Source organism: Musa acuminata, chromosome BXJ2-7 (genome assembly GCF_036884655.1).
Source record: "Musa acuminata AAA Group cultivar baxijiao chromosome BXJ2-7, Cavendish_Baxijiao_AAA, whole genome shotgun sequence".
NCBI classification, from domain to species: Eukaryota; Viridiplantae; Streptophyta; class Magnoliopsida; order Zingiberales; family Musaceae; genus Musa; species Musa acuminata.
In genome coordinates this window covers 38,094,097-38,112,620 of record NC_088344.1, presented here as the reverse complement: position 1 = coordinate 38,112,620, position 18,524 = coordinate 38,094,097, and the positions used below count along the sequence as shown (strand labels likewise).

The 18,524-nt window shown below is 44.4% G+C and overlaps 4 protein-coding genes across 5 annotated transcripts; 3 read left to right on the top strand and 1 right to left on the bottom strand.

Moving 5' to 3' along the window:
* The first annotated feature begins 750 nt into the window (after positions 1 to 750).
* LOC103993115 (dof zinc finger protein DOF5.7-like) lies at positions 751 to 2,019 on the top strand. The gene has a single exon (XM_009413068.3). The coding sequence runs from the start codon at positions 802 to 804 to the stop codon at positions 1,813 to 1,815; it is 1,014 nt and encodes a 337-aa protein (XP_009411343.2). The 5' UTR covers positions 751 to 801; the 3' UTR covers positions 1,816 to 2,019.
* Positions 2,020 to 6,228: 4,209 nt separating this feature from the next.
* Positions 6,229 to 9,010, top strand: LOC103993063 (uncharacterized). 2 transcript variants are annotated; one of them, XM_009412994.3, is made up of 7 exons: positions 6,229 to 6,424; positions 6,516 to 6,633; positions 6,970 to 7,058; positions 7,159 to 7,205; positions 7,284 to 7,372; positions 7,866 to 7,999; positions 8,087 to 9,010. In XM_009412994.3, the coding sequence occupies exons 1-7, from the start codon at positions 6,332 to 6,334 to the stop codon at positions 8,822 to 8,824; spliced, it is 1,308 nt and encodes a 435-aa protein (XP_009411269.2). In that variant the 5' UTR covers positions 6,229 to 6,331; the 3' UTR covers positions 8,825 to 9,010. The 2 variants fall into 2 exon arrangements, with proteins under 2 accessions (XP_009411269.2, XP_009411268.2); XM_009412993.3 differs by having other exon boundaries at positions 6,967 to 7,058.
* Positions 9,011 to 12,547: 3,537 nt separating this feature from the next.
* Positions 12,548 to 14,314, top strand: LOC103993065 (uncharacterized). Its single transcript, XM_009412995.3, has 8 exons — positions 12,548 to 12,705; positions 12,789 to 12,854; positions 12,926 to 13,023; positions 13,118 to 13,155; positions 13,235 to 13,322; positions 13,411 to 13,653; positions 13,754 to 13,819; positions 13,924 to 14,314. The coding sequence occupies exons 1-8, from the start codon at positions 12,660 to 12,662 to the stop codon at positions 14,101 to 14,103; spliced, it is 825 nt and encodes a 274-aa protein (XP_009411270.2). The 5' UTR covers positions 12,548 to 12,659; the 3' UTR covers positions 14,104 to 14,314.
* A 6-nt stretch (positions 14,315 to 14,320) lies between these two features.
* On the bottom strand, positions 14,321 to 17,765 carry LOC135618002 (F-box protein At1g55000-like). Its single transcript, XM_065118903.1, has 2 exons — positions 17,247 to 17,765; positions 14,321 to 14,893 (listed from the first exon to the last, which is right to left on the bottom strand). Exons 1-2 carry the CDS (start codon positions 17,667 to 17,669, stop codon positions 14,507 to 14,509), a joined length of 810 nt encoding a protein of 269 aa, XP_064974975.1. The 5' UTR covers positions 17,670 to 17,765; the 3' UTR covers positions 14,321 to 14,506.
* Between the last annotated feature and the right edge of the window lie 759 nt (positions 17,766 to 18,524).

The window sequence follows — 18,524 nt, the reverse complement described above, 5'->3', positions numbered from 1 at the left end:
TCTTGTCCCAACCAAACCACCACGCTCCGACCCTCCCCACCGCGGCTCATGCGTGCCCATCTGTTCTTAGTTGTTCTCTGTACTCTATCGCCTCTTCTACATTTACCCCCATCCTTATTAATGGCCGCCAAACCTACCATCATATACGTGACACGGCCATATTAATGATTCCCGAGGGACAAAACCACGCTACATATATCACACACTATGATGAGAAAAAAAGGACACCCTTCATCTTCGTACGTTACACTTTGTTATCACCATTATTGAATAAAGGACACTATTTCTTTATCAACTACGTACCCCTGCATGCGTGCATGCAGAGTGAAGAATCTGCTAATTTTGTCTTCAATCTTTCTCTCAGTTGTGTGTGTGTGTGTCTCTCTCTCTCTCTCTCTCTCTCTCTCTCTCCTTTTCCTCTGCTAATTTTGTCTTCGATCTTTCTCACAGTTGTGTGTCTCTCTCTCTCTCTCTCTCTCCTTTTGCTCCCTTAGTATATGCTTGCAGTTTTCTGTGTCTCATATACATGGAATCCAAGCCATATGTCCATTGCACTCTGCTACAACAACTTGATGACAATCACAAGCTTGGATCAAAGGACGTCGCTTTTACCTGTCCATCCCATGCATGAAACCTATGAGTAGGGCTCCCTCCCTTGCCTCCGCCGCAGGAAAGCTGACACAACTCATCCAACACCTTCTTCCCACTTCCATTCCCCCGCTGTATTCAACGCTTCCCACCCGTTATTTAAGACCAAGTCACCTCCCCTTCCCACTGGGAAAGAAAGGGAGGCGGGCGACAATGGGCGACGAGTCTCACGCATCCGGAGGCTGCAAGAGCACCGCCACCGCTTCGGAGTTGCGCCACCCCGAGCAAAGTTTGAAGTGCCCGCGCTGCGACTCCTCCAACACCAAGTTCTGCTACTACAACAACTACAGCCTGGCGCAGCCCCGGCACTACTGCAAGACGTGCCGCCGCTACTGGACCAAAGGCGGCGCCCTCCGCAACGTGCCCGTGGGGGGCGGCTGCCGCAAGAACAAGCGATCCAAATCGTCCACCTCGCGCCTGTCGCTCGATCCCATGCCCCGAATCCCCGAGTCCGGCGATGGGCTCAAGTTCCTCAACTCGCTGCCTTCTCTTGCCGCCGACTTCCAAATCGGTGTTCGACCATTCTCCGGCCTCCATTCTCTGAGCACTTCTGGGGTGCTCAGCAGCAACCAGTGCATGTCCTTGGGAGACGTCATCTCCTCACCCAATGCATTAACGATGTCTTCTTCATCTGGCACAGCTGCTACCCCCATGCTGGGCTACAACTATCCAGTTTCTGCTGTGGGGGTTTACAGCGACGCAGGCGGCTGCTCTTCGTCTGCAGGGAGCGGCCACACGAACAGTAGCATTGCCTCTTCCATCGAGTCCTTGAGCTCCATAAACCAAGATCTCCATTGGAAACTTCAGCAACAGAGGTTGGCTATGTTCTACGGAGGGCAAGCCCACAAAGACAGCAGCAGCACGTCCGCTTTCCCACCTCCCTTTCTGGAGAACCAACAGGATCCCATCTCTTTCGAGGCGGTGGAGAGATCCAAAGACGAAGGTTTGGAGGGCCACGCCTCCACAAAGTGTTGTGCCGGTAGCGGCCACCACACTTCACCACCATGGTTCGTCGAGTCTTCCCCTACCATGCCCATCACCACCATCACGACCGACACCACAATGAGTACGATGACAACTAACAATGGCAACAGCAACACCGGCATATGGAATGGAACTCCATGGCCGGTATGGAATGACATGCCACAGTTCGGCACACTACCTTGACACAGAAAAGGCCAAGTATACACGGACAGGAACCGCTTCAGTGGAATCATGAGGAAGATGATGACTGAAGTGGATGTCAATCTTCTAAATTCTAACAAATACAACCTGTATCTATTTGTTCATTCTTCGAATTCTCCTCCATAGGTCTGACTTCACTTGTAATGAGTGTAATGGAAATGACATCGAAACTGTTGGATCTTTTCACTGTTACCAAACTGTCTTTTTGATCCCATCTTGATTTTGCACACTGCAGCAAATTTCTTTTCTTCTGCTCCTTTATGGATTCATATACATGAGATTCATAATAAAGTCTCAACTGACAAGAGGATTAATATACATGAGATTAGACACCAATGTGGGTTAAACCATATATATATGTGTGTGCTTCAATGGTCTCTCATTTATTAGTAAGTGTCTGATAACAAGGCCCAAAAATATGAGTGAAAAGCATTAGAATCAAATCATCAACTCTATATATACAGGCATATCTTTTGAAATATTTTGATGTGATATTATTAGAGTGTCACAATCTCCCACATCTAAATTCATATCTTATAATAGTGTTCACAAGTAATTGACCTTGCTAAGAGGCCCAAATTGCTTAAAGCTAAAGGTGCAATCCTTTATAAGTTCATAATGATCTTGAGAGGGCCTTCTATTTGGTAGTTCGACCTAGATCTAGCAAACCTCTATTGTCTACTCCATAATAGTAAATAGATCAAAGATGGTTTATATATACAGAGAGAGAGAGAAGCTTAAACTTATTAAGTTGTGAGCAAAACATAATATATGTCATTCTACACTTTCAACACTTAATAATATTCTTTAAGTCTTCTTTTCAATCATCACATACCACATGAATATTTTCTTAATATGATTTGTAAAATTGACTGCTTATGCCACTAGTACTCTATTAAGAGTCAGATGCCATCCCATACCCTCAGGGAAGCCAACAACAGGCACAAGTCTTGATGGATAAAGGGGACAAGCAAAGAAGAGGCAGTGAGATTTGTCGGTAGACCATGCACATCATTGAAAACTTTTTGCATCAGAATGGTCTGAAACAAGCACTAAGAATAGTCTATCATCACATTCCAAGCCTAGCACTGATGTTACATCTCACCAGTCACCTCATCTACCTTCCACTAGGGGTTATTTTGTTCTCAACTCTGTCACTTGAAATTTTGTTTGGGTTCATCCAAAACACTCTGCTTGATGATAGCTTTTCATCTTTTTTTCTTCAGCTAGTAGTTTGTCTGACTCCTGTTTTAGTTTCTGTGTCACTGATGTGCCAACTACCATGTTGGCGAAAGCTTGGGAACTTGCTGAAAGCTATTAGATAGAGGTGGACAAGTGAAACATGGCTCTTTCTTTGTTTGAGATACACTCCCATATAAAAAGCTTTAGCTCAGTGCTCTGAGACAAGACACAGCAGTCAAGAGCAATAATTCCCACTGATGCCAAGTTTTGCCACAGGCAATCATAGCAAAACTAGTGCCTTCTTGCTAGATTTGATGATGCCACAACATGCTTTATTGTCCTGTTTATGTGATGTATCTGTCATTCTTTTAGCTTATGGTTAGACATGCTCTTGTTCCTGAAAGATCACTTTGGCAGCTTCTCAAGCACCATTTTTCTAGGCTGAGCTGTGGTGGGGCAAACTAAAATACGATTTTGGCATGGCATGATGTCTTGTTCGCCCTAAAATATTTCATTTGATAGACATCATTATATTGCTGGTGGAGATACTCATCTACTACTGCATTATAAACTAATCGAGTGCATAATATAAGATAGAGGAACACTGTTGTGATATGCATCAGATGCACTGACTAATAATTATACGGCAATTTGCATCGATGACTGAATGATAGCTTACAGTAACTGCAGCAATTATTTGGCAAGCTGCAGCAGCAACTGTGAGATGATTGGACTGGTGCCTTTTAGTGGTGTTCATCAGTCAAAATGCATTTCCAATTCTGACATATTTTAATGCATTCATTTTAATAGAGTTTAATTAACCCAACAAATGAAAAGAAACACCAGAGAGTTCTTCCATGCTGCAGGAGGGGACACTGGGACTCATCCACTGTGCACTGAAGGGTGGGAAAAGGAGGACAAAACGATGAGTCCTAAGTGGTAAAAGACAAGAGATGAGACAACAGGGAGATACAATCCGCAGCCCGAGTGAGAGCTGAAACCACCACAATGAGTTGGATCATGCCGGTATGTAATCCCCACGGCCTGTGAACTCTTCTGTCTGTGAAGCACCGTACTCGAATGGAACACCCAAACTCCAGCTGGGACATGCAGTTTTTATATGAACTTGTTGCAGTCTTTTTCTTGTCATGGTGAGGACCGCATGCTGCTGTCTTTTCTCTTTGTATCAGATTTGTTCACTTGGTTTCAATGCTCAGAAGCTTTGTTTACTGCAGATCACAAAAAACAACTGTGTGCAGTATGTTTCAGTAATCAAATCTTAATCAGATGCTCAGATTCAAACCAAGTAGACTAATCGCAGATTCGTAGTTGACACATATATATATATATATATATATATATATATATATATATATATATATATATATATATATAAGATAAAGACTTCCTCGGGAAGCACAAACTAGTGTTTGTTTGAAAGCCACTGCATTTGGTGTCGAAGACAATTCTTTCCCCAAAGGTTTCATACGGTCAAAGACAATGGAGCAACACAGAGAAAGCTGCGCTCAGGGGGAGGGTGAGCGACTCTGGGAGCAGCTTTCGTCAATCCTTAGGTCAACCAAGACTCGTGCACGCGAAGCTCCGCTCTGTCTGCTTAGTGCTGACCAGCATGCAACAGCAGTGGAATCGTGAGAGACACAGCAGCTGGGCTGCATGCTCTGACCATTAGCAGCAACAGAGTCATGATGTGATGGGGGCGGACTCTCTCTTTCTCTCTCTGAAAAGGCTCGTAAATCCCGGTAAAGGCTGGTGGGATGATGGAGCTAATCGCGCAGGCTCGTTGTAATGGTGATGATGATGCTGGGATTACTCATAACCATTTATTTTCTCCCTCGTCTTGTCATTCGAAATGGGGGAAAAGGAAGCACCTCCATGGAATCTAATGATTCCCCTAATAACGTGGGCCGTGCACACCTCTCTCTCTCTCTCTCTCTCTCTCTCTCCTGTGTTCTTCCCCACTGCAAGATTTCAAATTTTGAACACCATGGATTAGGTGACCATATCGATATAGAAAAAGAAGGAAAAGGTCACACTCACTCTTTTGACACAGAGGAGTCCGCGAGCCCTCCTCTGCATTCAAAACGGTGTATGCATCCGTAACATACACTTGTTTAGTACACTGCACACCTCTACACGGACACAGAGGAGAGAATCCCTCGCCATCCCAATCCCTACAAAAGAACCAAACGCCCGCTACGATCCAGCTGACACCGCGTTCCTTTCTTCTCTTTTTTTGCGAGCTCAATCCCAATCCTCGGGAACGTCGAACCAAGTATACTTTGTATACGTCCTCCCTCACACTGGAACTGTACAAGAACCATTCTTCCTTCTGGTTGGGGACGACCCCTCACTTTTCCCCCATGACAGAGTGCCAACGTACCTGAGGATTCTGAACCGGGTTGGCCTGCAGTTTTGACTTCGGCCTTTTGGGGGCTGGTGAAATGTGAATAAGAATGGGGTTTGGATGACGCAGTTTTCTCGCTTGCGGACAACCGCTCCTTGACATGGGTTTCCACGGCGCTTGTTTCTTCGCCCTGAGGCGACGGTGCGAGAACGGAGAAGAGGAGGATAAAGAAATGGCCTCAGGCTCGAACATCTTGGGAATGTCTCGTGGACTTGTTATCTTGTCTTCCTCACCGCGACGCGCGGGAGCCGGTTCCCCTGTTGCCATCACGTCCGTCCAATCATGATCGTACGGTCACGCTGCACCAATATATATATTTATTCGTCGAGGAACAGAAGTCGATCCGTGATCTACCGTGTCACGTTTCTATTGGATCATGCGTGGGGCGTGATGTATGTGGAACCGAAAAGGACGGCGAAGAAGATTACAACCCGCTGTGGGCCCATCATCACGAGCGAGAGATGTCTCCGCTAACGTTAATCATAAGCCCTTAGATGCCATGGCCCACCCAATCCACCGCGATGGTTGCGTGCGTCGGCAGCCGCGGAACGATCCCAGCCGTCCGATGAAGTGATTGGATCGTTAAGATCATCATCATCAAGACTAACGAGAAATAAAGCGGGCCAAGTCAAGTAATAGTGGGCCGGGGCGTTAGCCATAACGTGTTTCTCGGTGCCGTCAGCGAGCTGCTTTGATCGGATCGGGCGGAAACGACTGTCGTAACGGCTTCCGTTAGTTCCTCGTCTACTATAAAGACCGTCGTCCTCTTCTCTCTCTCTCACTCACCCACGCCACTTCAGCTCTAGGAGTTGCCTGATGGAAGATTAGTGGGAAGCTGTCGGCTTGCTGTTGTTTGGCTGGGTTTCTCTGCCTGCTTTTGCCGGTGCCACGATGGGGACGGAGATGAAAGGGCCCAAGGACAGAGAACGGATCGAGTCAGTCCTCAAGATGTTGAAGAAGCAAGCTCCTGTCACGGTGAAGCAGGTTTCATGTCCTAATGATCTTCTTCTTTCCTCTTTCTTCTACTCCTTACTGAAAGCACAGTTATATCTCGCTGCTGTTTTTGTTGTGGCAGGAGAAGTTCTGCAACGATGCCTGTGTCGAACGGTTTCTGATAGCCAAAGGAAATAACGTGAAGAAGGCGGCCAAGCAGCTCAGAACCGCTCTTTCTTGGAGAGAGAGCATCGGAACTGGTAGCTTCTCTCTCTCTCTCTCTCTCGTTCATTTCCCAGAACCGATGCTAAATTTCTGTGTGTTCATCTTCTAGTCTTCCTTTTCCTTTTTCTTCTGTTTCTTGTGGGGCTGAAAGCTTCTCTTTACTTGATTCAAACACATTAATTTCGAACCCTTTTTGTCTGTTTCGTGTGTTCATCCTATAACCGGCTCGTTCGTCTCTTGAAATGACATTTTTCCGGGCATCTACTTCTTTAGTGCTCCTCATTTGAAGCAACACAACTTTCTATGTAGCAGTTGTCTCTTTTTGCTTTTGGACTAACCGATACTTCGTTTTCTTTGGACTCAAAAAGCAGATCATTTAATTGCCGATGAGTTCTCCGAAGAGCTGGGCAGCGGTTTAGCATATGTGGCTGGTCACGACGACGAAGCCAGGCCGGTTATGGTACTGTGTTACTTTTGACACCATCTTCTTCTTCTTCTTCTTCTTCTTCTTTAATCTGCAACTGCAGCACTTCACAGACTCACTGGATCCATTGTTACAGGTCTTCCGCATCAGGCAAGATTACCCCAAAACACACACTCAGAAATCGTGAGATCTCATCTCTGCTGTAGTTCTCCTTGATCGTCTTTGATTCGTTTCTTAAGCCTGGTTTTCCCATGGCTGCAGGTTTGTGCGCTTGCTGGTCTTCACGCTGGAAGTGGCGATCTCATCCATGTCCAGATTCGTAGACCAGTTCGTCGTTCTCTTCGATGCCAGTATGTTCTTTATCTACATGAGTATATACTTATTTTCAGAAACAAGCGCAGGTGTTGACGGAGAATACCGTATGCTTCGCTTTAATGTGTCGGCACTTAGTGCACATAGAATAGGTTTGTTCCTCTGCTGAGTTTGTCGTCCGTCCGCGAGTGGATGCCAGTGGCTCTGTCAGTGGCCTCCAAGGTCAAAAGAGCCCCACCGTTGCAGGACTGCTGCAGCAGCACCGAGCTGTGTCTACCGATCAACATATTTTAGCTAGCAGCCAGCTGCAGGCACTGACCTAGTCCATTAGAACCCCACTTCCCGCCATGTCTAGTGGACCTGTACAGAGATGAGTGGAGGGTTCTTGTTCTCTGGCACGGTTGGGCCTCTCTACACGGCTTCCTTAGTCGAACAGTATTCTAAACGACGCCAGCAACTCCGTAATTTCGACCTGTCGTGTACGAATCTTTGAGACTACGACACTGTCAATCTAAGCTAGAGTTTGTACAGGGTTTTTCAAGTCAGCGTCGGCATTCCTCAACTTGTTCGTGGGCACTCTCAAGATCATTTCCGAGTACTACCCTGGTCGCCTCCACAAGGCATTCGTCATCGATCCCCCTTCCCTTTTCTCTTATCTTTGGAAGGTATGTGATGGATACGCTTGCTGATTGATGAAGCCATAGAGCATGGTGTTAAGTCTCTGTTGCGGTTTTCTGGTGATGGGTGGGCAGGGCGTTCGTCCCTTCGTGGATTTATCTGCGGTCGCGGCGGCGGTGGCGTCCCTGGACTTCGACGACTCGCTCGACGACGCTGCCTTTGCGGCTTACCCGACGAGGACGGCGTCGCTCCGGTTCGACCCGGCCGTGGCTGCCACCACAACCACCAAGGTTGGCGGCTCCACGTCTTCCCGCTTCTCATTCACCGTCTCCCACTTCGACTCCCTCAAACCGTGGTACCTGTCCACCACCACCACCACCGCCCCGCGCGCGGTGGCGCCCACCGCCAGCCCCTCCCTCATCGGCGCCTCCCCGCTCAACGCCCGGTCCTTCTCCTTCGCCTCCCCGGCCGCCCGGTCCATGCCGCGGGCCGGCATCGCCTACGCGGCCGCCTGCCGCAGCATACCCTCGACTCCTTGTTCCTTCCCTCTGCCTAAACAGCCTCGCCAGCATCAGCAGCCGCCGAGGACGCCGAGGCCGTCGTTCTTGCAGTCACCCGCGACGCTGTTCTCGTTCAGGAAGGAGGGCCAGGTGGTGCCGAGCCGAGGGGAGCGGGAGCGTGAGTCCTTCCTCCCATACCTCAGGTTCTACCGGCGTCCCTACGACGAGATGGTGTACCGCGCCAAGATGCGCCCCCCACTCGGCGGCCTCATCTCCATCATCTCCCCTCACCTCAACAACCAGCAGCGGCAGCAGCAGCGATGCAATGCCATCAACATCCGTCATCAGAGGATGCAACATCTCAACTACTGAACTAATTTTCTCTTACACGCTACAATATCAGTAACACTATTGTCAATCACAACGTCGGTCTACTAATAGTTTAAATGTTCGTAGATTTCATGTAAAGATAATGTTGCTATCTTGTGGTGAATAATTGTTATCAGATTACACAATTTATGGTGAGTCTAATAGAGTGTGAAGAAGCTATTATGCTAACTGGAGGTCATGTTCTTCCTTTCTATAAGCACTTCCTTGTGCAATGACGAACAACACAGTGGATCTCCTTCCCTAGCTCATGAGCTTCAACGGGAAGCATGGAGTGATGGTAATCCTTGTGGAACTGAGATAAAGAGAAAGGTTCTCTCGATAAAGATGAAACAGATCCATGTGATGTGCGGACATTGGCCTCATTATCAAATGGCACAACCAGAACACCTCACATGCTTGATGTCAACCTTATTTAGGCTGCCAAGAACTCTGCAGCGAGGTGCAGATGTCAAAATGGAAATCCATGATGAAAGGCTTCCTGTATCTCTTTGGTGAACACGCCTGCAAGTAGATGTATCAGCCACCTAAACCTAACATATTAGTTTCTTTGTCATTCTCAAGGAGCAAGGTTTTTATGACCAGTGTAGACATATGGATATTTATAGGTTCAATCAAGTATCAGTACTGAAACATATAACTCGATGTTAATATATGTGGTTTATTTGTGTCAGGTCTACTGATCCAAAAAGTTGAGGAAAGAGTATAAGATAAACAAAAGTTAGCTCTAAATTACCCCCATTAAGTGCTAAGATAATTAGCAACCTTACCTATGATTTATTTATTTATTTATTATTATTTATTTTTGTTGCACATCTGTTCTTTCTCTAAAGGAGATATCTCATTATGGCAGAGTCGGTGTTAGTACTCAATTAAGGGACATACAAAGGATCCAACTTACCAAGATGTGCCCAATAAACACATCTTAATGGACTTATCACTCCACCATGTTTGAGGCTTCTACGGTCTTTTAGCCATATCGCTATTATTAGCTGATGATGTTGCATCCCTCAAATCTTATTACTTTTTATCTTCTTTCATCTCACACATGTTAATATTTTCAATATAGTGATCAAAATAATTTGTGCATGAAATTACAGTACCGGTAACAATCTTATATGCCGCTTCTTGTGCGAGCACGGTTGATGGTCATAGAAACAAACATGTATACACTTCTCTGCTGCTTTCGTTATTGGTGGAAGAGATGATTACATATCATGCTTCATCATCATCTTATGCTCATTCCCGTCACATCTTTGCGTGACATATGCTATCACAATCCTTCGTGTGAAGTGGCATATTAAAAAAAGTAGTGGTATTTCTGTCCTATGCGGTCATTGATAATGGATGGCGACCGAGAGACATCACGCTAATTTGTAATTAGTAGTAGGTGGATGTGCTGTTTAAGTTAATCGTGAGTGATGAAATTTATGACTTAATACGCATTCATAATAATGAGATAGACTCGTCATAATTTTGATAATAGGTTTACTCAAGAGAGACATCATAATAATCGGATAAATTGATATATTATATATCCGTCCATATGATGGATGCAGTTGATATCATAGCTGCTCGTACGAGGACAATAGGGATATAATGCATGTGCTTATTGGAGAATGACTTTACTGATTGATCCGCTCACAGAATGCTGGATGGTTGATGATTCCTTATTGTCAGACAACGATTTCGTTGTCCCGGTGGTGTGTATCTAGTTCTTAAACTTGAAACACCAAGGATGTCCTACATGAGCACTTCACTTATTGATACCGGACTTATAGGTTTAGAGGTTCCAGATCTAGCACATCTAGTTATCGGGAGTGGTAACCAACCTTACGAGGGTTATTGAGTGTCGATAGAGGATCATTTGCGCTCGGTGTCATGAGAGGAATATTTCATGTGTTCTTACTCAAACAAATCCTTGGGTAGGGTCGTTCGGATTAAGAGAGAAAGAGTTTTCCGAGAGAATCCGATTAGATTAAGACTCGAGAAGAAACAATATGAGCCTAAAAGTACAATATCCGGTATACGATTTTTGGCGTATTAGATGGATGAGGGACTATAGATACATGATAACTAAGGACAAATAAATCCAATGGATTGGATTCTCCTGTATCGTTTGAGGATTACGATGTAGTGGCATAGTATGTCCACAATCGATAAGTCGAGTTCTGACATGTATGACTAATAGAAGGAATTCTGACATGTACGACTAACAACCAGCTCATATATTGGGCCCAGAGGATCACACACATATGGTAGACGTTACGACGAGTAGAGGTTCGGATATGAGATATCCACTAGAGCCCCTATCTCATTGGATATTTAATAAGTCCATGAATTATTGGATCTTATAAGAGCCAATGAGAGATTATTAAATAGAGATCCACTAATCTAAGATGCTTAGGTAGTTGGATGGAGATCCAATACCCAATAGGGTAAGATCCATTAGGTTTAAGTTAACATGAGACCTTTATAAATAGGAAGAAACCAAATACCCATAGGCTAGAGGTTTTTGGTTATCGTCTCTTATTCTTTTCTGTTCTCCTCCTCCTCAAATAGTAGGATTGAAGATTTTAGGAACATTGTCATAGTCTTACTATGTGGATTACCGCTAGATAGGAGGATGCTTGATCTCCTTCACCCTCTCCTACAAATATATAAGGATTCGAGGATATACGATCTTCTTAGATAACATAATTTTTCATATATATAATTTTTAGTTTTATAAATTTTGTATATCAATTTTGCATGATAACGAAAATATATTTAAGAAATTTAAGGATTTTATTTTCTGTTCATTAGCGACTTTTGATACATTAATACTTCGAGTCTTTGTGATTACGACTTTTATTTAAATTTTCTGAAGCTACATAAATCATAATTATTTTTCTTCCATCTAACTTGAATATTATTTCGGATCCTCTTTTGCTACGTAGATGATTAGTAGTCTAATGTAAAACTCTTCTGATTCTTAAGTTAATTCTTACTCGGAAGATTCTATCTTTTAAGTCAAATTTATACAAGTACAATTGTATCGAAGGAAGTACACATGAGAAACATTATTATAGTGAGGGATGAGATTATCAGATTCAAGATTATTACAATTAGATATTTTATCTGATCATAAGTACCATAAATCAGTGACGAATTCAAAAAACATAGAATAATGGTCGACTAAGGTAACTTTCAGTTCGTATAATGTAGCCAATTCCGTAAGATCATCCGGGGTAACATTGGTGATATATCATATTAATCAAATGGGTTTGAGATGTCGAGTAAGTGAAGAAGGTATTTTGATTTGATACCAGTAATATAATGATCGATGATGTGATTGATACCAGTATCGACAAAGCATCCACCGTGTCACAACCTATATCACAAACAGATGATACTTTATGAAGTCTCTTATGAATCTCCTACGTCAGGTGCACATAACTTGCTGTCGTCAAACAATAATAAATAATAAATAATATTATTATTTTTTTCATTTGGACAAAAGATGATTGATGGAGAAAAAAAATACAAACGCGGTGGTAAGGCGATTGTCACACGTGTTTCAGGCGTGCTATGAGTCAGCTACGATAAGATCACGATGTCGGTTGATTATATTATGACCGCATCCGCCGTCAACAAATCTGTCCAAATCAAAGCAAGAAAATATCCTAATCCGAGCTTATCGCGTCCGAAGCCACCAACTTCGACGCCATGGCGCCTTTAAACCCTCGCCTCGCCTCTGTGCACCTCTGCTTCCTCTCTTCTTCCTTCTCGCCAGTCCAACATCCGCAGCTTGCCTTCCTGTCGACTTTCTTTCGTGGTGATGGCGCTTCGTGGCCTCAACTCCCCTTTCGATTGCCTGTTATTGGGTAAATCTCGCCATTTGAACTCTTGCTCCGTGTGCATCTGCCTGCCACGCTTCTAATAGAAAGGATCGCCTTCTTTGACACAGATCTTGATGACACCTTGTACTCTTCTACCATTGGCATCGCGCAAGCTTGCAGGAAGAACATCGAAGGTATCGATCTCGGCTACACATTTTGCTTCGCATGATCCGATCGAGATGTCTGACCATGTGTGAATCGACAGAGTTTCTTGCCGTCAAATGCGGGATATCGGCAGAGAGAGCCTTCTCCCTCCGCGTCGAGCTCTTTCGATCCTACGGCAGCTCCCTCGCAGGCCTCATTGTATTGCCCTGACTACCTTCGTACATCAGTAAAGCCTACTTCTTGATCATGGCAGGAGCCTGTTAATTGTTTCTGTTTGTTCGTCTTCTTTCAGGCCCTCGGTTATGACGTGCACCCCGATGAGTACCACAGGTCTGTTCCGATTCAACATCAGCAAAGTTACACCAGTAGATATGATCTTGTTCTTGACTTCTTTCCTTGTTGGCTTCAGCTACGTTCATGGAAGGTTGCCCTACGAGCTGATCAAGCCTGACGCGGAGCTGCGGGAGCTTCTCCTCGGCATTCCCCAGACCAAGATCGTACGTGTTCGATATCGGAGTTTGAATTCCAAATGTGAAGTTGTTGACGATCGATCGATCGATCGATTTGCTTTGGATACTGCTGCAGCTGTTTACGAACTCGGACAGGCAGCACGCGAGGAGGGCGCTGCAGAGGTTGGGCATCGAGGAAGGGTGCTTCCGGCGTATCATTTGCTTCGAGACGATGAATCCCCACCTCTTCGGGGACGAGATAGGAGCCAACAGCTCTCCGCCATTGCCGGCCGTGGCGACTCCAGAGGTGATCCTCAAGCCCTCTGCTCCGGCAATGGAGATGGCCGTACGGCTTGCTGGCTTTGGCCCCCATCGCACGGTAGGACTGCGTGTTACTCTTTTTTAAGGCTCTGTTTCTATCCAATTACGTCTACCGACAAGCAAGTTCGACGTATGTCTTCACGTCACTTTTGCATCAGCTCTTCGTAGACGACAGCGAGAGGAACATCGCCGCAGGAAAAGCAGCGGGTCTTCGCACTGCTTTGGTAAGCCTCTGCATACCTTAAAGACCATTATGTTCAGACCATGTGTAGGAGACGAGGATAACTGTCTTCCTCCATTGTCTGCTTATATTCACTTGCATTGCAAGGTCGGGAAGCGTGTGAAGACGAAGGAAGCAGATTACTTGTTGGATAGCATCTCCAGGTTGAAGCAGGTCGTACCAGAAATCTGGCGAGGGCTGGAAATGGAAAGAGGTGGAGATCATGGGGCGACAGCAACGAGGAGTGACTTGGATTCCATCAGACCGACCTCCCCAGTCGGGGCTTAGTCGCCGTCACCACGCCACCTCGCCCCATCACCATAGCTTTTCTGCTGCAAGCTACGGTCGTCAGTGGGCGTTCTTATTGCACATACTGCTGTATTATATCGTTTCCTTTGTGTCGCTGACGCGACGCACATCCTCTTTGCCTGTCCATGTATGCGTCGGCTGCGTATTGTAAAGGAATAAATGGTCAGTGGGGCTCATGACATTTAAACCACTTCCATCCAATAACTTGATGCTATTATGACATAATATTAAGTTCACATCTGTGGAAGATTTTAGTCTCTTTCACAATCAAAGAAATGTGGATTCTGCATTGAAACATTTCAGACAATAGACTCGGAACTCGATAAAGACGAGAACAAGCAGGAAATGGAGCACATCAACTTCACCCCACTCTGTTCCCTTTTCAACCGAACAAACGAGGCCTCATGGTCTGTTGCTCCCACCTAAGGTCCTCGGTGAACTGCGACATAGCGGCCCTTGGATCACCATTCCAGACAGACAGGTAGAATTCTGCAGTTCCATAATCCACTTGCAGACTGCGTTTCACGGAATTGAGTATCTTCCTTTTGCCTCTCTCTGTAATTGCCCTGTTTGTTGGATTGCAGGTTTTTCCATCAGGACCGCCGTCCAAATACAGCACTGCAACTTCTCTTTGTGCATGTTCATCCATCTCGACATAGCAGGTGCTGTTAAGAAGAAGCTCTGGTTTGCCAATAGGGATCAGTAGTCTCTCTCTTGAGTAAATCCCATGGTCGCTCATCATATTATTTAATCGTTTGATGCCCATAACCTACAAACACAAGCAAATTCATTGAATGTCATCATGAAACCAAGATGGGCCATAAGGGAGGAGGGGATCGATCAATGACTAAAGAAAGGCAAAATGTTGGACCTTGAGAGAGAGGAATGCCTTTTAGACAGAAAATAAACAGATAACTATGAGAAAATTACATTAACTGTACCAAATAACGGATATAAAAAATAGCATCTTGTCTAGATCAACTCTCTGAGTATATCTATTTATCTAAATATTCATGAGAACATATACATATATATCACTGATATGACCGCCACCCTATGCAGAGATTATGAAGAAGCATTATTTGATTAATTGCTGGAACCTTTTGGTTTATGGGGATTCAGTGGGTCATGTGAAGTCGTGATCGTGTCTAAGTCCATGTCAAGTGGGTTTACTTCCAAAATTATTCAATTAAGCAAAAAATTGTAGTAACTAGATTAATTTTTAAATTGGCCTTATTGTGTCGTTTTCTGTTACATGTGTTCGTATCATGTTGATTTTAGATCAAATAATTTTGTCCAGTATCATATTGGGTTCAAGTCATGTTATCGTGCCATGTTTACATTGTTGGAAATGATCGAAACCAAAAACACATAAGATAATGAAACAACATGTTTGAAATGAAACCACAGTCAAACAGACAATTCCGTGAATATAATAAGAGTAGAGTCAGTGCTACAGCCAGAAACCTCTTGTCATGCTTTTACTACATCTACAGTAAGTATCGGATAATTCCTCTTTACTGTCTGTACTCTAAGAAATTGCAAATAAGAGCCACACAATTATACATTATAGTGGCTATGCCAAAAATAAAACAACTCTGTGGCAGTGTAGTAACTCCCTGTCAATGGTCAACATAATGATATTCAGGTCCATGGCAAGGCACAGGTTATCAACCAGATTCATCCTGGGGAATGTTTGGAAAACTATTTCAGAAGGAAACAGAGTGTAGTACTTTTCAGCATGCTGAAATGCTACTGCTTTTGATCACTATAAATAGCCTTCTCATAAATATTCTGTTAAGTAAAAGAATTTGGTCTGAGGTCCTACTACTAGTTTACATTTGCTTGATATTCAACTCAATCCTGTAACTGCTACCATATTTATTCTACTCGCAGAGGCTGAGTTTCAAGATAAAGGACTTCGGCAGGCTTAAAAGGACAAACCTGCAAAACGAGGTTCTGCTACTAGGAGTAATAACCGGGAAGCAATTTTACAAACCCAATCATGTTGTTTGCTACTTTGCTTTATAACTAAGTGAATTGCTTAATGAAAAAAAATAATAAGAAAATTCTGCCTTAGGAGTTTTTTTTTCAAGACTTGAAGCCAACATCACTTGGTAGTTATAAAATGGTGATCCTCACATACACATAATTTTGGCCAAAGCTCATGCAGTTTTGAATGTCATATGCTACATCTGACTTGCAAAATCCTTATACATATTTCCCATCCAATATATGACCTTAAGTAATTACATCATAACCAGCCTTGAACAGTAACAACCCTTCCACCATTTAGCCACCAGTTTCATCTTCACCAGATGGCACGTGATAAAGGCTTATAATCATCTTGTAGCCTTAAATTTATGTGTCCTCGTGACGTAAATTCTGATAAACATGCCAACAAAATATCAAGAAGGTTCCACGAAGACCAAGATTAGTACTTCAGCCTCATATAGAACTCGTGTCGACAAACATTACTGATTGGTACCCACCATGCTGATACATTACGAGCATATACTGATTCCACGAAAATTAAATCTTTGATGCCTCTTATAAGAGGCCCATTTACTATGTAGTCCTTTCCTATAAGATCACTGAGTTACTGAAGAAGCATCCTTCGAAAGTTTAATCATAATAGTTGACTAAAATTGCTCCTGCAATTTTGGTTATTGATCATCCACTTCAAACGCCTTTTCAAATCTCAGAACTTTGTTAAGTAAAAGATATGCATCCAATACAATTATGCCACCTTCCATTTAATCAAATAGTATAACTCATGCCAATCCAACAAGTACAATGGGGGAGCGTTTGAGGTGGATGAAAGCAAAGACAGTGAAACGCGGAAGAGAAAATTTCGGAAAACAGTCGAGGAGTTGGAAGATAGTTTTAGCTTGGGTCGCATATCAATTAACCGAACTAAAGGCACGATTTTTGAACGAAACCCCAGAACCCCAAAAAGGGTTATGCATCACTACGCGATTAGGGCAGAGATTAACCCACCATCAATGGAGGAAAAAGCATCCTCTTTCTGTTGCCCGATTCTATGTGGTGAAGGTTATAACTAATCAATTCATCCACAGAACCAAAAAGAATCTACGGAAGAAGAGCCAAAGAGCGTGTACCTGGACGGAATACCTGAGGGCGAGGCTGGCAACAGTGTCGCCGCGACGCAGCCGGTGGGAGATGGCGAAACGGTCGAGACTAAGGTGGTGCCAGAAGGCGGAGGACGACGGCTCACCGAGGACCCGCCGCACCTTCCAGGGCGCCCTGAAGGCCCTCTCCAGCATCTCCCGCTCCGAGGCGACGGCGCGCCACAGCCGGCAGACGCACGCCGACCGAGCGAGGTCGGCGGGCGGCAGGAGCTCGAGGATAGCCCGGAGGAGGTCCCTGGAGGCGAGGGCCGAGAAGTTGGAGTTCATGGGGGAAAGCACCTCCGAAGAGGAGGCGAGTAGGGGATCAGGACTAGGGTTAGCGCCGGGGTCGGAGTCCGGGGGGAGGAGTTGCTTGACGAGGTCGTCGTCCTCGTCTCCTCCGCAGCATCCCATGGCACTACGCTCTCGGTCCGAGGTCGATGAACGGAGGAGACTGAGGAGGGTGAACAACTTGTCACTTACTCGGGCAAGACGGATGGGTGTCTGTGAAAACAAGAAATCAATTCATTTTTTTTTTATCTTTCGCTTTGAAGTTTGTTTGGCGGGCAATTTACCATAAAAAGCACTTAGTGTTGGCTTTTATTAGATGGTGTGCTAGTAATTGATTTTTACCTAGGAATATTTTTATTTTAAAATTTTAATAATATTCTTAAGTTAGATTGTGTTAAGTTATAGATCCATGAAATCAATAATATTCTTACTATCGACCTTTTATCCAAAGTATTAATAAAATCGAAAAACATATAAATAAATGAGCATTATATCAAATATCTCATTTATAGTTTTGTCCGAGATAGAATGCTTGAACGAGGAAGTCTTTTTCTGACCCACTACACTTTTACTCAAAGGGGGCAGTTTTCGTCCTTCCCTCACATAGACGTGTCCACTTTGACACAAACATCGGCATAGTACTGGCATCTATTCAATGACCCAAGCCTTTCATACTCGAGGATGACCTTAAGCCATCTATTTGTCCTTGCTGAGGCATTTCAAAACCTCATCCAATAGGTGCAGATGCAAACCGACATGATCCAAGCTATCACCTTGCTCCTACCTCAGTTAGTCCAATGGTAATGCCACCATCTCAGTCATGATTAGTACCTCAACCGCCATTGACTTTGGTGCTCATCGAGATTCCCCCGCATGATGCAGTGCTAATATTTCAGGATCACCCAAAGCCTACGGAACTGCTAATCGAGGGAGTGCCTCACATCTTAACCATGGAATTTAGTACACCGCTACACCATT

What these genes read in the sequence shown, in the direction of transcription:
- LOC103993115 (XM_009413068.3), top strand. Translation starts at nt 802, where the DNA reads ATGGGCGACGAGTCTCACGCATCCGGAGGCTGCAAGAGCACCGCCACC.
- LOC103993063 (XM_009412993.3), top strand. Translation starts at nt 6,332, where the DNA reads ATGGGGACGGAGATGAAAGGGCCCAAGGACAGAGAACGGATCGAGTCA. An exon ending in ACGAAGCCAGGCCGGTTATG is followed by an intron (nt 7,059 to 7,158) that starts GTACTGTGTTAC and finishes CCATTGTTACAG; the next exon opens with GTCTTCCGCATCAGGCAAGA. An exon ending in CGTCGTTCTCTTCGATGCCA is followed by an intron (nt 7,373 to 7,865) that starts GTATGTTCTTTA and finishes GAGTTTGTACAG; the next exon opens with GGTTTTTCAAGTCAGCGTCG.
- LOC135618002 (XM_065118903.1), bottom strand. Translation starts at nt 17,669, where the DNA reads ATGGGATGCTGCGGAGGAGACGAGGACGACGACCTCGTCAAGCAACTC. An exon ending in CCCTCAGGTATTCCGTCCAG is followed by an intron (nt 14,894 to 17,246) that starts GTACACGCTCTT and finishes TTGTGTTTGTAG; the next exon opens with GTTATGGGCATCAAACGATT.
- LOC103993065 (XM_009412995.3), top strand. Translation starts at nt 12,660, where the DNA reads ATGGCGCTTCGTGGCCTCAACTCCCCTTTCGATTGCCTGTTATTGG. An exon ending in GCATTCCCCAGACCAAGATC is followed by an intron (nt 13,323 to 13,410) that starts GTACGTGTTCGA and finishes ATACTGCTGCAG; the next exon opens with CTGTTTACGAACTCGGACAG. An exon ending in GCTTTGGCCCCCATCGCACG is followed by an intron (nt 13,654 to 13,753) that starts GTAGGACTGCGT and finishes CTTTTGCATCAG; the next exon opens with CTCTTCGTAGACGACAGCGA.